A 14,859-nucleotide genomic window follows, 5' to 3' on the forward strand; every position below is an offset into this window, starting at 1 on the left:
AAAATAAAATATGAGGTGTGCTATATGTGGGAGAAGATACAGTATTTCCTTTCCTCCTTATGTATATAACTTTTATCCTTAGATGATATTATTCTTTATTTTGTCCTTAAGGAAAAAGATATTTGCAATAAAGCTTGAAATTACAGTATATACAATTTTTGTGTATTACTGAGCATTATTCTTTTAAAAAGAGACAAAGTAGTCAATTATGTCTCTTCTGTAAGTTCTTGATCCCTTTAGTTTCATGACTGTTGCTCTGTGAAATATCCAGGTAAAATGTTAGCAACACAAGCGTTTTGAAATAGACTTTAGAAGAACTGGAATTATGATGTTGTTTTAAAAGCACATGCTATTTCTAATCTCCTATCTTGAAAACTGTTAACTGGTAATTACACAGCAACTTAAATGTACTATATATTTGTGAGTAGTCTCATTTCTTGGGCCTTAGTTTTCATTTGTTTCTTGACTACAAAAGAGTAGTTTTTCTGTCACAAAAAACTCAGAAAGAGCACAACAGGGAAACATGTTTTTAGCACAGTGGATTCCTACTCAAAATCTCTGGGTTTATTTTGTGAATCATGCTTGCACACCTAGCACGTTAATGTTGTGTGGCACCCTTGAAATGATCTCAAAGTACCCCAAGGTGCCTTGGTGAAGAATCGCTAACCTACAATAACAGAGTTAGCATTTTCCAAGGAGTGCCTCAAGTTTAAAAACGTTGAAAACTACTGGTGGAGGATATGTAGATAGCCAGTTGAAAGCTAGTTTTGGTATATAAGACTTGAAAATAATTCTTGAATATTTTTATTCTTTTGTAAGGGGTACTTTTTATTGCTGTTAAATTTCTTCAGAGGAAGAAAAGCACAAATTTGAAAACCTTTTCAAAATATTATGAGGCTTATAAATGTGTAAAAATAAATAAATAAGAATATTATAAGGTAAAGAAAACATGCATTAGCAATCTACGCTGACTTGGTCTCTCTTTTGTACTTAAATAACTTGGGCCTGACAAGTTTGTATACATGTTTAGTTCAGGTAAGTGTCACTGTTGTCACTTTTCGCCTATATAGATCTTTTTACTGGCTCAGAGCCTTTTTGTTCTGTTTTGCTGTACTCTTGTATATTTTTAAAATTTGATTCAAACCTCTTTGGAGCAAGAACTATTTCTTTCTGTGCGCGCGCGCTAGGTACTGTGCAGTGGAACCACAGTCCTTGTTGGGATAGCTGTGCATTTATAATACCATCATTCTATTTCTTTTCTGTCTTGTGAAATATCATTCATTTGTTCATTTGCTCTTTTGTGGTTTTTTTTGTTCCTCTTCTTTAAAGGATACAGCTCTCCATTTAAGTTAATAGCTTTGGGCCTGAAGAAATATCTATGCGCTTACCTAAACTTAATGTAAACCAGCATTTCCCAACCAATGTGCCATGGCATGTCCAGGTGTGCTGCAGCATTTTGGGCTGGAGCCATGCCCCCCGCCTGCTGCTGCTGCAGACACAGACAGACGTGGAGTTTGGCTCCAGCCCAAAATACCGTCCAGCTGGCCGTGTCTTGTCCCTCCCCCCACCCCCTGTGTCCAGTGTGCCACGGTGCTTTTTTATTTAGGTAAGTGTGCTGTGGGGCTAGAAAGGTTGGGAAATGGTGATGTAAACTTTGCTCGTTAAATATATAGTACTGCAATAGAAGTGGCCGCAATACTGACCTGTTCCTGTCATTTTCAAGGCTTCTAATAATTAGTTTTGGAACTGCTCTTAGAAGTTTTGAAAATGACAGGAACAAGTCAGTTTGGGGACTGTTTATATTACAATACTGACAGTACTGTGTACTTAATGAGCCTGCATAGTATTTCACTTAGGAAGGAGCAATTGATTGTACAAATATGAATTAGGGTATTGCTGGCAATGCTTCAAATCTGCAGAAAAAGACAAGCTGACTATGAGTCAACAGTGTACTATTGCTTCCAAAAAGCCAGTGGCAAACAGGGATGTATTACCACGAATCTCATATGCAAGTCATGGGAAATGAGTGTTTCATACAATTCAGCTGTGGTGAAGCCTCAGCTGGAGTGCTGTCTGGCTTAGGATTCTAAGCTTCAAAAAAAACGTGAACAAATTTGAAGAGAGTCTAGCAGAGAGCAACACAAGTTATTTGACTCCTAAGAAATTCAGTGCACAAGAAAACTTTGGAAGAACTGAGATGGGTAGCCTGGAGAAGAGAACTGAGGGAGGGATGGGCTATTGAGTTTTAAATATCAGAAAGATGATGGCGGACTTCTCTGTCCACAGGAGACAGGACAAAAAGCAATGGTCTTAGACGGGAAATTTAAGTTGGATATTTGGAAGAACTTTCTAATTCTGAGAGCGGTTAAGGATTGGCTTTAGATTACTGAAAGATATTGTGGGATAGCCATCATTGGAAGTTTTTGGGGTTTTTTTTAAGTACAGGATAGGCCAGTGGTTATCAATCTCTTTACAGTCACGGCAGCCCTCCATAACCTTTCTGAATTTAGTGGCACCCCATTTCAAAAACATTTATACCAGCAACCTATTGAGTCCATTCTTCTTGTTAGACGGTCCTAATGGATGGGGTGACTGTATAAACACATAATATAAAATGTTTGTAATTGATACTACTGTACCTTGGTTCACACTGATATTTTGATGAGTCAAAATGGTCTTAAATCAGCTTTTCTTGCTTGCCAAATTGCTGTTGCCCCACTGCCTCCTTAGTATCCAGCAGTGCAGTATCTATTCTTAGGGACTTAGCTAAATTGTGGCAGAAGTTTGTGGCATAGCGATTCCTTTAATCTCAGTTGTTTGCTGCACACCCCTTCCTGCTGCTGAGTGGCCAAGAAAGCCACTGCTGTGGGGGTTTTTTGCCACACTGGGGGCGTGGGGGGTATGCAGTGAAAAGAACGAGTTTTAAAATGCAGCTATACTACAAACTTCCACCATGATTTAGGTAAGTCCCTATCAATTCTTCATGTAGACTTTCAGTCTGTGATTCAAGTACTTTTTTGTTGCATCAGACACCACTGAGATGGAGCGACACTAACTCTTTGGTTGTATGCTTTAAACTGAGCAAGAATGAAAGTTATGTGATGTTGTCTAGTTCTGTTTATTGGGTGTCTAGATAGAGTAGTTTTATATTCCCCCCTGCCTTTTTATTGTTCTGGTCACCAGTTTTCCTTTTAAACTAATCCAGTTTATGTACTAAGTTTAGGTTATTCTCTTTCAAGGTAAAGACTGATATTATTTTGTTTTCTTTTTTTTTAATCTGATAAACCTCATGCAGGCAGGACTGCCCCTTTCTGCCATAGCAGTTTGCCTGTCTGGCTCCATATGCCCCTGGAAATAGTGGTCCTCAACTGCCCCAGACCCCTAAGTTACACAAACACGTGGTTGGGATAGTTTGTGGAGAAGCTTCTGACTTGAGCAGATGGTTGATTAGATGATCTCTTGAGGTTCCTCCCAGCCCTATTATCCCAGTGATTCTGTTAGTGCTTACTTGCACTGTTAGTGCTACAATATAAGTTTCTTTAAACTGTTAAAAGCCTCAAGAATGACAGCAATTAATAGTTTCAGGGCTGATAATAGAACAGTGGTTTTCACCATTTCAGGGACAGGGCACCCCTCTACCACTCTTTTTGAATGTGGTAACATTTCTAGATGAGAACTGTTGCCGGTCCTGCTTCAGCTTAACTCAGTGCTTCTCAACTGGGTTCTGCTGCCTCCTTGTGCATCTGCTTCACAGCTAGTCTGAAGGAGCTGTGGCACATGCACACTCTCCTGCTGCAGTCAGACTATGATAAACCTAAAACCTGCTGCTGCAGCCTGTGCAGTGCCCTGTATGTTCCTCCCAAAAGTAGAAATGCATGGGTATAACTGTCCTGTGCGCCTCTTTGTGGGGGGAGCATTGGACGGGCCTGTCCAGCCTGCAGCAGCCCAATTCCTGCCTGCTTCAGGCTGATCACAGCCCAAATGCAAGGAGAAGTGGGTGGGGGGCAGTTTTGCCTGGATGTTGCCGTGGCAGCAGCACCTGCATCACAGCACCCTGGTTTGAAACCGCTTTAAAAATTATGGGATGTAGCTGGTTTTAGTGCAGCACGCTCTTATTTTCAAGGCCTCTAATGATGGCCCTAAAACTAACTGACTGATTCTAAAAACGACACTTTAACAGGTACTTCCCCTTCATCACTTTCTATACATTTAACCAGAGTACATGTATACAAAGTAAACGATGACAGTAGGTGATAGTACTTAAGTATCTGAATTACTTACCAATTATTAGCAATAGGTGACAAATGGGGATTGGCAGTAAGTACCTTCCTGAATAGAAACTTTGTTTATTTTCAATATGACTAGGGGCCTAAGTGCCAAATTGCTTGAAAGTTAGACTTAAGCTAAAAGATACTTCATTTTTTTTGAAAACTTGCTCTTAGACACTGTCACAAAAAATAAATATGGCTGAAGTCTAGTTGGTTGCATGGTAAATTCCATGTTACAATAATAGTGTCTTTGGAGGTTTCTTTAAACAATCTCTTAGAATTTTTTTTCTCTAGAACTTTAAATCTCTCTCTCATTGTGCAGTGTAATTTAGTGCACTGTAGTTTTGCAATTTACCAAAAAGTAGCAAGAGTCTGCTTGCTAAATTTCATACATTTGTAGATTTCTTTGCATGCTACAGTGAAATTTAAAGTATAATTGCCTGCTTTGCAAAGAACAGGACATGCCTCTTGCATTACAGCGGGTTTTTAAATAGTTTTGTCTTCTATTGATGCCTTTCCATCTAAAAACCAATGAGGCATGAAATGGTACCTGTTAATTAGTAATGTATTGCTATCTGTTATTCATATTTTAACCAAATGTTAGTCGCATCTGCTTGTAGAGATTTGCCATTATCTTTCTGCTGGTTCACTACAGTAAGTGAATTATGTACTTAAAGTAATTCATAAATCAGGGTGTCAAACATCTGGCCTGCAGTTTCACCCAGCCTGCAGGACTCCTAAAATAGCTAAGAATTTGGGGGTAGGGACATGGGTGGGGCCTGCCATCAAGAGACCCATTGGCCACACGTGGTGGGAGACGAGCAATGGCTGTGGTCACTGACAGACATCTAAATTCAAGGCAGGGTGGGATCTGATGCCTTCTGCCGTGTTACATGTGCATGCAGGAGGCCAGACTGGGATTAGGGATCAGTTCCTGGCGCTGCCATATTGCTGGTACAGGGGGAGCCCTGAATCATGATCCCAGGCTTCCTCCACCACCAAGTAGCAAACTCGGTTTCCATGTGCTTCCCTGGCTAGGAATACCAGCTGATTGACACTTTACCAGCAGACTCATTCCCTCTTAAGAAATGTAACCCTCAAGAATATGAATGCAAGAGAAGTCTTGATTTGTTTTCATAAACATTAGGGCTGGAAGGGACCTCGGAAGATCGAGTCCAGCCCCCTGCCCAAAGGGCAGGAAGTCAGCTGGGGTCATAGGATCCCAGCAAGATAAGCATCCAGTTTCATCTTGAAGGTGTTCAATGAAGGAGCTTGAACCACCTCCGGTGGCAGGCTGTTCCAGACCTTGGGGGCTCAGACAGTAAAGAAATTCTTCCTTATGTCCAGCCTGAAACGGTCTTGAAGTAGTTTGTGACCATTCGACCTCGTCATCCCTTGGGGCGCTCTGGTGAACAAACGTTCCCCCAGATACTGGTGGTCACCCCTGATAAACTTGTAGGTGGCCATCAGATCACCCCTGAGCCTGCGCTTTTTCAGGCTAAAGAGCCCCAGGGCTCTCAGCCTGTCATCGTAGGGTCTGCTTCCCTGACCTCTGATCATGCGCGTGGCTCTTCTCTGGACTCTCTCAAGCTTCTCCACATCCTTTTTGAATTGTGGAGCCCAAAACTGGACGCAGTACTCCAGCTGCGGCCTCACTAAGGCCAAGTACAAGGGGAGAATGACATCCCGGGATTTGCTTGAGAAGCATCTATGGATGCAAGCCAGCGTTTTGGTCGCTTTACTAGCTGCCGCATCGCATTGCAGGCTCATGTTCATCTGGTGGTCAATGATGACCCCTAAGTCTCTTTCTTCCATAGTGCTAGCCAACATAGCACTGCTGAGCCTATAAGGATGCGGTGGGTTTTTTTCCCCCCAAGGTGGAGAACCTTGCATTTATCAGCGTTGAACACCAATGTGCACCTTACCATTTGGTCTTGAGTGGGCACAGTCCAGGACACTGTCGGGGAGGGGGAGTTTCAAAAGGGAGCTGGGACTGCCTCTTATCCCATTCTTTCCTTCTGTTTTCAATAATAGCAGCTTCTTCTACCATTGGAGGACCCAAGGCGACAATTGGCCAGTTTCTCCAAGAGGCGATCATGGGACACCAGATCGAAGGCTTTTTTGAAGTCAAGATATATGACATCAATCTCTTCTTCCTTGTCCAGGTGATAGGTCACCTGGTCGTAGAAGGAAATGAGATTGGTCAAGCAAGAACTACCCACAACAAACCCGTGCTGGCTATCCCTTAAGATGTTGGCGTCGGCCAGTCCATTAAGGATGGCCTCTTTAATAAACTTTTCTAAGATCTTCCCCGGGATAGAAGTCAGGCTGATGGGCCTATAGTTAGCCGGATCCACTTTCCTCCCTTTCTTGAAGATAGGCACCACACTGGCCTTCTTCCAGTCTTCAGGCACTACACCAGTTTTAATATTTTGCAGTGTAAAGCACAACATTGAAATGGACCTTTTTTACTTTGTTCTCCCAAGTCTAACTTAGAAAAAGTAGTATTGCTTATTATTTGACTCTGACCCTATAGAAAAAGGTCCTGAATGGACTACTGTAGTTCTTCAACTCAAACTAATGTCTGTAACTTACCTAGCATCTCAAATCCCATTTTTAAGATTTAAGGACTCTTAGTTGTCTCATTTCTTGATTTCTTACACCTTTTATTACTTTAGATACCTTGGTAGTGATTTTTTTTCCCTTTATACTATATCTGCACATGTTTTGGGCAATATTAAAGATTGTGATACTGGAGTAGAAAAAGTATTTCTCTTAACATTTTTTTCACCTCTTCTAGGGCATTTTTGGGACCAAAGGACATATTTCCTTATTCTGAAAACAAAGATAAATATGGCAAACCAAATAAAAGAAAAGGCTTTAATGAAGGGTTATGGGAAATTGACAACAACCCCAAAGTGAAATTCTCTCATCAGCAGGTAACTGATTTTTATATGTATAGCTTACTAATGTCTACAAGATATTCTGGTCTAATTTGGTCAAGTAGTATGCATTGTCTGGCCATTGTGAAATGTAATGCAATAGCTCAGATGATGGGATAAATGTTATGGCTGTGTTCAATTACAGGTCAGACTGTGATAGTGGTTAGTATAGGTTAGAATTGGTTGGTACAAAAGTAGGAGTGTCAAGGGTGCTACTGATGCCTTGGTTGCTGCACTGGGGAAGACAAGGTAGGGCAGGGTGACACCTGTAGAGACTAACTGGTTCAAAGAAGCATGTGCTTTCATGTGCTTCACCGGTTGAGTCATTCCTGGTATCTGACAAAGAAAACTGCCTACAAAAGCTTCATGCCTCCTTGAACCAGTTAATCTCTGAAGTGCCTCCTTGCCTTGTCTTTGGTCTGACCTCAGAATAACATGGCTAACCACCTGTGTGCAGCGGCAAGGAATTTGTTAAAACATACTCATATCTTAGGAAGAATACTGTGTGCTCTATGCTACAGATGAAGACAGCCTCCTGATATCATGGCACAAACACAGTACCTATACAGACCATGCAAACTGAACTTAATGTACCTTGATGAAGAGGGACTGCTCCTTCCTTGCTAGGATAAATCCTGCTCAAACTCCCCTGTTTGTTTGCTCTACCAGTTGCAAACCCACAAACCTAGGATACCATTTCCCTTTCTCTTGTGCTGTCTTCATGCTTTAGTAGTTGGGAGCAGTGTTGTATTCTAGTCTTTTATCCCTGCATCTAACCTATGAAAGCTGTTACATACAGCCATTGATCAAGTCCCTCATGTTTGCCAATGATTCTCTTCTCTTGATCTCCTTTGCAAACTGAGGGGAAAGATTCATAGATTGTTAGGGGCTGGAAGGGACCTTGCAGATCATCAGGTCCAGCCCCCCCGCTCTAGGCAGGAAGACAACTGGGGTCAAGTGACCCCAGCGAGGTGACTGTCCAGTCTCCTCTTGAAAACCTTGAAAAGATGTATCCATTCAAAGATTGAAAGCTCATATATTTAATCGAAACCCAGGAAAATTGGCCACTTGTTCTGTATGTGGATTCCAATCCGGTTAGGGCAGATACCATTTCATGTCTACTGTACCTAGTAAAATGAAACTCTTCACAAGTGATTGGAAGAAGTGCTAGTTTGTTCCAATAAGCTCCACGTGTGGGAGTGGGCTCTGCCATACAAGACATGCCTAGAGAAGATGGAGGACAGCCAGTGTCTGCACAGGCCTTTGCCATCTGAATCATGTGGCGTTGATACATGCTAGTCTACCTACCTCCCACAAAGAAAGAAATTAAACCCTCTCCCCCGCTCTTTTATAAATTCAGTCAAATGAAAGGTCATTTTGAACTGCTGTTTCTGTGAGCTTGAAGGTTCATTCTTACAGAGAAGATAACTTTCCTGGTAGTGGTGACTTCAGCTATTAAAGCAAATAGACTTAAGCCCCTAATATCCTGTCTCCACCTGCAAGCCAGTTTTTACAGAATCAAGTAATGCTGTTAAATTGGGCAATTATTCTTTACACGGTGGTGTTGATTTTCCACATTAAATATCTTCATACCGTCTTGACCATCTCTGCTGAAAGATCTGTGTATAGGAGGCTAAGCCCTTGGAAAATTTAACTTGTAACAGTTTCCTGAAGAATGCTGAAGAGGATCAGGTCTAAATAACTAGCTGACTGCATTTCATATGGACAAAACCTGAAAAATATACCATAAACTCACTTGATCTAAAGCAAAGCTTTTCTGCCAGCTAGCCCTATTGATCTTTTTTCAGGATTCATTATTGCTCAGGTTCAGCCCACAGGAAGAGAGATCTATACAATCCTGTGCAAATAGGGGTAGAGTCTTTTTCCCAAAAATGTCGTCTAACAACACGAGACAGCACGTGGATACAGACCGGGAGCACATAAGGAATAAAAGACAATTCTTATTATCCTGATAGGCAGTAGTCTTGATAGAGCAGCTGCTCACTTTTTGTCAAAGTTTTCTTTTTGTAGGCGTATTTATGGTGAGCGTTTTAGGAATGGATCTCAAAGACAAGCACTTGCTAGCTTTATGGGGGTATTCAAGCACATTAGTGCTTGTTTGAATGTTGATAACAGATTGAATGAGGGACGTAAGTGGGGATAGGATGAAAGGTGTTGGTGAAAGGCTATGAAAATTAAGATTTAAGTAGTTTTATGTGGAGAATGGGGAGTCATTAGGGAGATAATATGGTCTGAGTGACAATCTGGGAAATGATTTTTAGCAGTGGTTTGATGTGGGCTAGAACTGCATCTGTCAAAGCTAGGCAAGATCTTTATCTGTGTTTAGAAAGGAAAGGCTGTATCTTAAGGATGATAAAAAGGAAGAGGCGAGACTGAGATGCAGGCAGCCTGTGAAGATCTAGACAGCAGTTAAGATGACTACCAGGTCATTGGCTTGCAATAGGGAAGATAATAGTAACTAAGAAAGCTGGGGGGGGGCAAGGCAAAGCAAAGCTTGAGGAGAATTTTTTTTGGTCATGTTGAGCTTCAGAGGCAGTGGGACATCCTGGTGGAGCTGTCAGGCAGATTTTAGGAGTGACAAGGGTGATTTGCAAACTGTTTGCATAGAGCTGATAGTCTACATTTGTGTTTTTCGCAGAATTCTCTTGCACTCTTTTTTTTCCCTAGATTTGATATTCAGGGGGCAGCAGGTGTCTTGCAGCTGCTAGTAGTGGGAACTTCAGCTCTGCTCTAAAATCACTCTCCGGGGAGAAGGAATCATAAATTTGGGGAGTTGTACCATTTTTGTTCAGAGGACGAGACACGAGTGAGATTCATCTGTAAAGTTAGCCTGAGAAAAATGGAGTTAAAGGCAAAGACTGTTCCTTCTTCCTGTTATCTAAATCCATGCTTCTAGTGCTAGCCTTTGACCTTTATGGGAAATATCAAAGACATTTCTTTTTGTCCCTACACGTTTCCTGAAAGTGACAACTTGTTTGTTTGCTGAGCACTGACAGCTAATTTTAGTTGATTGCTTTTTAGTTGTTTTATAACAGTGCAGATTTATAAAGTTTATTATTCCAGTCAGGTTTGAAAACTTCTGGTAATTTTTTTTGTCTTAGTCCCATCCAGCTGTTAACAGTGGTGTTAAAGAAACAGTTCAAGAAAGCTCTCAAGAGCCTATGGAGAATAATGAAGAAAAAGGGTCGAAAAGGAGAAAGACTGCAGTTCCTAAAGTAGGCAACTAAATTAAGCTGCTTGTATTCTCTCTGGGAAATCTTTTGAGTTGTGAATTTGGCAGTTGTACATGCTTACTTTAAATGAGCAGTGCCTTGTTGTAACTTTCTTTTTCAGGCATGAACATTGATCTTGTCTCTTAGGCTGCTGTATCTAAATTTTAAACCCAATTCCTTACAAATATGTTTATTCTTTCAAATAAAAATGTATTTGTAAAGACCTACATTCAGGCTTGGTGCTGCTTCTTCAAGGGTCATTTAATATTGTAAACAAATAGGTGTCCCCTCCCTTCCCCCCTTAATTTGTGCTTTTCTTTACAGGAGAATACATTTGCAACAAATGTTAGGCCTTGTCTAGACTAGAAAAAAGATTTAACTAGATCTTTTTTAATCTATTTAAACCAGCATAGTCTCTTAGTTTAGATACAGGTAAATGGATTTGATGCTTGTTTATATTGATTTAGCCTTGTGTCAGAATTACCATCAACATCCTGTACGCTATTGTTTTCACATAGGGTTTCACTTTTTTTGCTGTGCAGGTGCAAGGTTATAAACAATGGTAAAATATTAAATCTTAAAAATGAGTTAATTTAAAGAGGACACAATAGATTTTGGAAACTGTATTTCTTTCTGAAATTTCTAATCTATTGATATTACAAATAATGCCTTTTAAAGGGTAGGAGGATTTTTTTTTTTTCCCCGTTTTCATCACCCTGTGCATTTAACATCACTGTGCAGTTGGTTTCACTATCCCCTTTGTAGTCAAGTGCTGTGTGTTGTGTTCAACTTTTTTGACATTACAGCATGAGAGTTCTATATATTTTGAATTATGTGTGCTTTTTTTAATAAATGCCATTATAAAACAGCAAAATATACACAGGAATAGTTGGTGTGATAACTGAATTATCTTTTTCTCACTTCTGGAAAATTACTAGATTCCAAGCTGATGATAGTCCATTAACTTAAAAATCACCTGTTCATTAAATTATTTAAACTAAGGCTGGGAAGCAGCCTGATACAGGTATCTAGAGGCTGTTCTGTTTCTGCCTTTTCCACATTTATAGATTGAGTAATATAAATTGGGATGTTAAGCTGCATTCTCTTCCTTTTACAGTTACCCGCTAAACAGGATAATTTACCCTTGGAAGGTGAAACAGAAGAAAAAGAAACTGGTGCTACCAAGGAAGATGATGTCCCTTCAGAAAAACCTAGTAATGAAGTATGTGGTATATCTTTCTCTTTCTTTTCAAAGAAACTTCGTTTAAACTTAAATGTTTTTTGTAGTATTAAGGTGTACATATTAGAAAGTGCAACAGATGTCTAACAGAGGTTTTGTACCTGTGTCTTCAGACACACATTCAGCTCTCTGAGAGTTAAATCTCATTAACATTAAACGAGCGAGACTTTGGTGCTTAATCCATAATTATCTAGTCTATTTTGGCAGGCAAAATGTATATTCTTCACTTACACCATATTGAAAAATTAATATACTTTTGCAAATCATCATACTAGTTGGGAATTACTTAGGAGGCTTCAGAGATGGTGTCACTGAATGGGCTTTGGAAACCTTGCCCTTGATACGCGGTTTAACTACAGCAGTCTACATGCAACAGATGGTATTCATCTCACAAGCAGAGGAAAGAAGCTCTTCGCTACGAGAGTTGCCGACTTGAGGAGGAGGGCTTTAAACTAGGCATGTTGGGGAGAAGGCTCCACTGCTGTGCATGAATCCTCTAGCCACAATGACGCATGGGAAGGCACTCAAGCAATGAACGTCCAGATAAGTACTAACATCTTGAGACACAGGTGGTATAACAGAAAACCTGAGATGACCAGAAGTAACTCGGGTGCTTTTATTGGAATGCCAGAAGTATGGGAACCAAACGGGAGGAACTGGTGCTCCTTCTTGCTTACGAGGATTTCTGTCTGATTGGGTTGACAGAGACCTGATGGGATGATGCACACGATTGGCTAGTCAATATTGAGGGCTACAGGCTGTACAGGAAGGATCGGGTTGGGAAGAAGGGAGGCAGTGTGGCTGTCTATGTGAAAGAGTGGTATTCCTCCCTGTAGGTAATTCCTGACAACAGGGAAGGTCCTTTGAGACCCTCTGGGGCAGGATGCAAGGGGGACCAGGAGAGGGAGACCTGATGGTGGGTGTCTATTACAGGCCTTCCTCCAAGGAGGAGGAGTGTGATCAGGCATTCTCTGGAGAGCTGACTGGGGGAGCTCACACTAGAGACATGATTGTCATGGGTGACTTCAGGGGCTCAGACATCTGTTGGGAGGACCACTCGGCCACGTCCAGCAGGTCAGCCAATTTTTTTAGCAACAATAGACAACCTGTTTCTGATGCGGGTTGTGGAAGGGCCTACTAAGGGTAAAGCCACCCTGGATTTGGTGCTGGCCAAGAGGGAGGACATCATAAGTGACCTGAAAATTAGTGGTGGTCTGGGCAACAGCGATCACAACCTGATATGGTTCACCATCCACCGTAAGATTGGGAAACCAGTCAGCAAAACAGAAGTTCTAGATTTCAGGAAGGCAGATTTTGGCAGGCTCAAGAGGCTAGTAGAAGAGGACCTCTGTGAACAGCAACTGGAGGATTTGGGAGTCCAAGAATGGTGGTGCTTCCTTAAAGAGGCAATTCTCACAGCTCAAAAACAGGCCATCCTCACACGGACGACAAGCAGGAAAAGAACCAAGTGACCCGCTTGGCTCAACAAGTGTGTTAGGGAACTATTGAAAAAGAAAGAAGTAGCATATAAGCAGTGGAAGAATGGATAAGCTGCCAGAGAGGACTGTATCTGTATTGCATGGGCCTGCAGATACGAGACAAGGAAAGCTAAGGCAGGCATAGAAATCAAGCTGGCAACTGACGTAAAAGACAACAAAGTTGTTTTACAAATACATAGGAAGCAAGAAAAAATCAAGATCCACTGTGGGACCCCTACTGAATTGGGGGGCAGGCAGCCTACAGTCAACGCCCGGGAAAAGGTAGAACTCCTAACTAAATACTTCATGTCAGTATTTGTGAAACTAAACAGGAGCTGTTAGCCTGACCAGAAGCCCAAGGAACGTGGGGAAGACAACAGATTACATAAAATCAGCCTGAACAGGTGAGGGATCTCCTACAACACCTGGACACTTTCAAGTCTACCCAAGAGTCCTGAAAGAACTGGCTGAGCTTATAGCAGCACCACTGGCCAAGCTGTTTGAAGAATCGTGGAACTTGGGAGCGGTCCTGGACAACTGGAAGAGGGCTAATGTGGTGTCTATCTTTAAGAAAGGGAAGAGGGATGGACCCAGCAGACTACAGGCTGGTCAGCCTGACTTCAGTCCTGGCTAAAATCTTTGAAAAATTTCTTAAGGAAGCCATCAATCATAAGCTGGCAACTGAAGGGGTGTTGTGAAGCAACCAGCATGGCTTTGTCAAAGGTTAGTCAGGCATGATCTACCCAATGTCCTTTTATGACCAAGTAACTGACCATCCAGATGGGGGACACAAGGTTGACATCATTTACTTAGATTTCAGTAAAGCCTTTGACTGTTTCCCATGAGATTCTCTCAGTCAAACTGGAGGGTACTGGGCTGGACCAGACTACAGTGAGGTAGGTGGACTCCCAGAAAGTTGTAATTGATGGGATGACCTCATCCTGGAAGGCCTGTCTCCAGTGGTATCCGGTGCTTGGACCCATGCTGTTTAATATACTTGGATGAGGGGGTGAAAAGCTCAATGATCTGATGATACCAAGCTGTGGGGAAATGCGGGCACACCAGAGGATGGGGCAAAGATTCAGGACTACCTCAACAGACTGGATTCATGGGCAGAACAAAATCAGATGAGGTTTAAAAACAAGAAGTAGAAAAGTCCTTCACCTGGGTAGGAAGAACCCTCACCATAAATACATGATGGGTGGTAGTCCACTGGCTGGAACAGCATCTGAGTAAGATCTGGGGGTCACAATCAACCAGAAGATGAATACGAGACAACAGTGTGATGAGGTTGCCAAAAGGGTAAACAGAACTCTGGCATGCATCATCCAATGTGTGGCCAACAGATCCAGGGAGGTGCTCTTCCCTCTCTATTCGGCATTGGTGAGGGAGGCCTCAACTGGAGTCCAGTTCTGGGCACCGCACTTCTAGAAGTATGTTAAGGGTGAGCACCTAGAACTTGGAGCTGTGGAAGAATGGGATCCCACCCCTGTCCCATTAGTCGGCTGATTGGCAGGAGTGGAGCATTCCCACATGGTTGGAATAGCTCTGTTTTTGGCACTCCTCTGCACTGACCCAGAGGGAGCAAAGGACTCAGGTGCTGGGGAAAGGTTCTGGGAGCCTTGCAGCAGGGGAAGACCAGTGACCCAGTCTCAGGAAGGCACAGGAGCCTTTCCCCTGGCTCCCTTCCTTAAGGTA

At 42.0% G+C, this 14,859-nt stretch overlaps 1 protein-coding gene across 4 annotated transcripts in view; it reads left to right on the plus strand.

Moving 5' to 3' along the window:
- Positions 1 to 14,859, plus strand: part of PSIP1 (PC4 and SFRS1 interacting protein 1) — a 49,398-nt gene that overhangs the window by 2,076 nt on the left and 32,463 nt on the right. For 3 of the 4 annotated variants that reach the window (XM_006021336.3, XM_014518837.2, XM_025201260.1), the window contains exons 3-5: positions 7,069 to 7,207; positions 10,333 to 10,446; positions 11,561 to 11,665. In XM_006021336.3, the coding sequence (XP_006021398.1) occupies positions 7,069 to 7,207; positions 10,333 to 10,446; positions 11,561 to 11,665 (358 nt within the window). The remainder of the gene's footprint in view (positions 1 to 7,068; positions 7,208 to 10,332; positions 10,447 to 11,560; positions 11,666 to 14,859) is intronic. The other variant, XM_006021338.3, reaches the window with a different exon arrangement.

The sequence above is a fragment of the Alligator sinensis genome, unplaced genomic scaffold (assembly GCF_000455745.1).
Source record: "Alligator sinensis unplaced genomic scaffold, ASM45574v1 scaffold917_1, whole genome shotgun sequence".
Classification (NCBI taxonomy): Eukaryota; Metazoa; Chordata; order Crocodylia; family Alligatoridae; genus Alligator; species Alligator sinensis.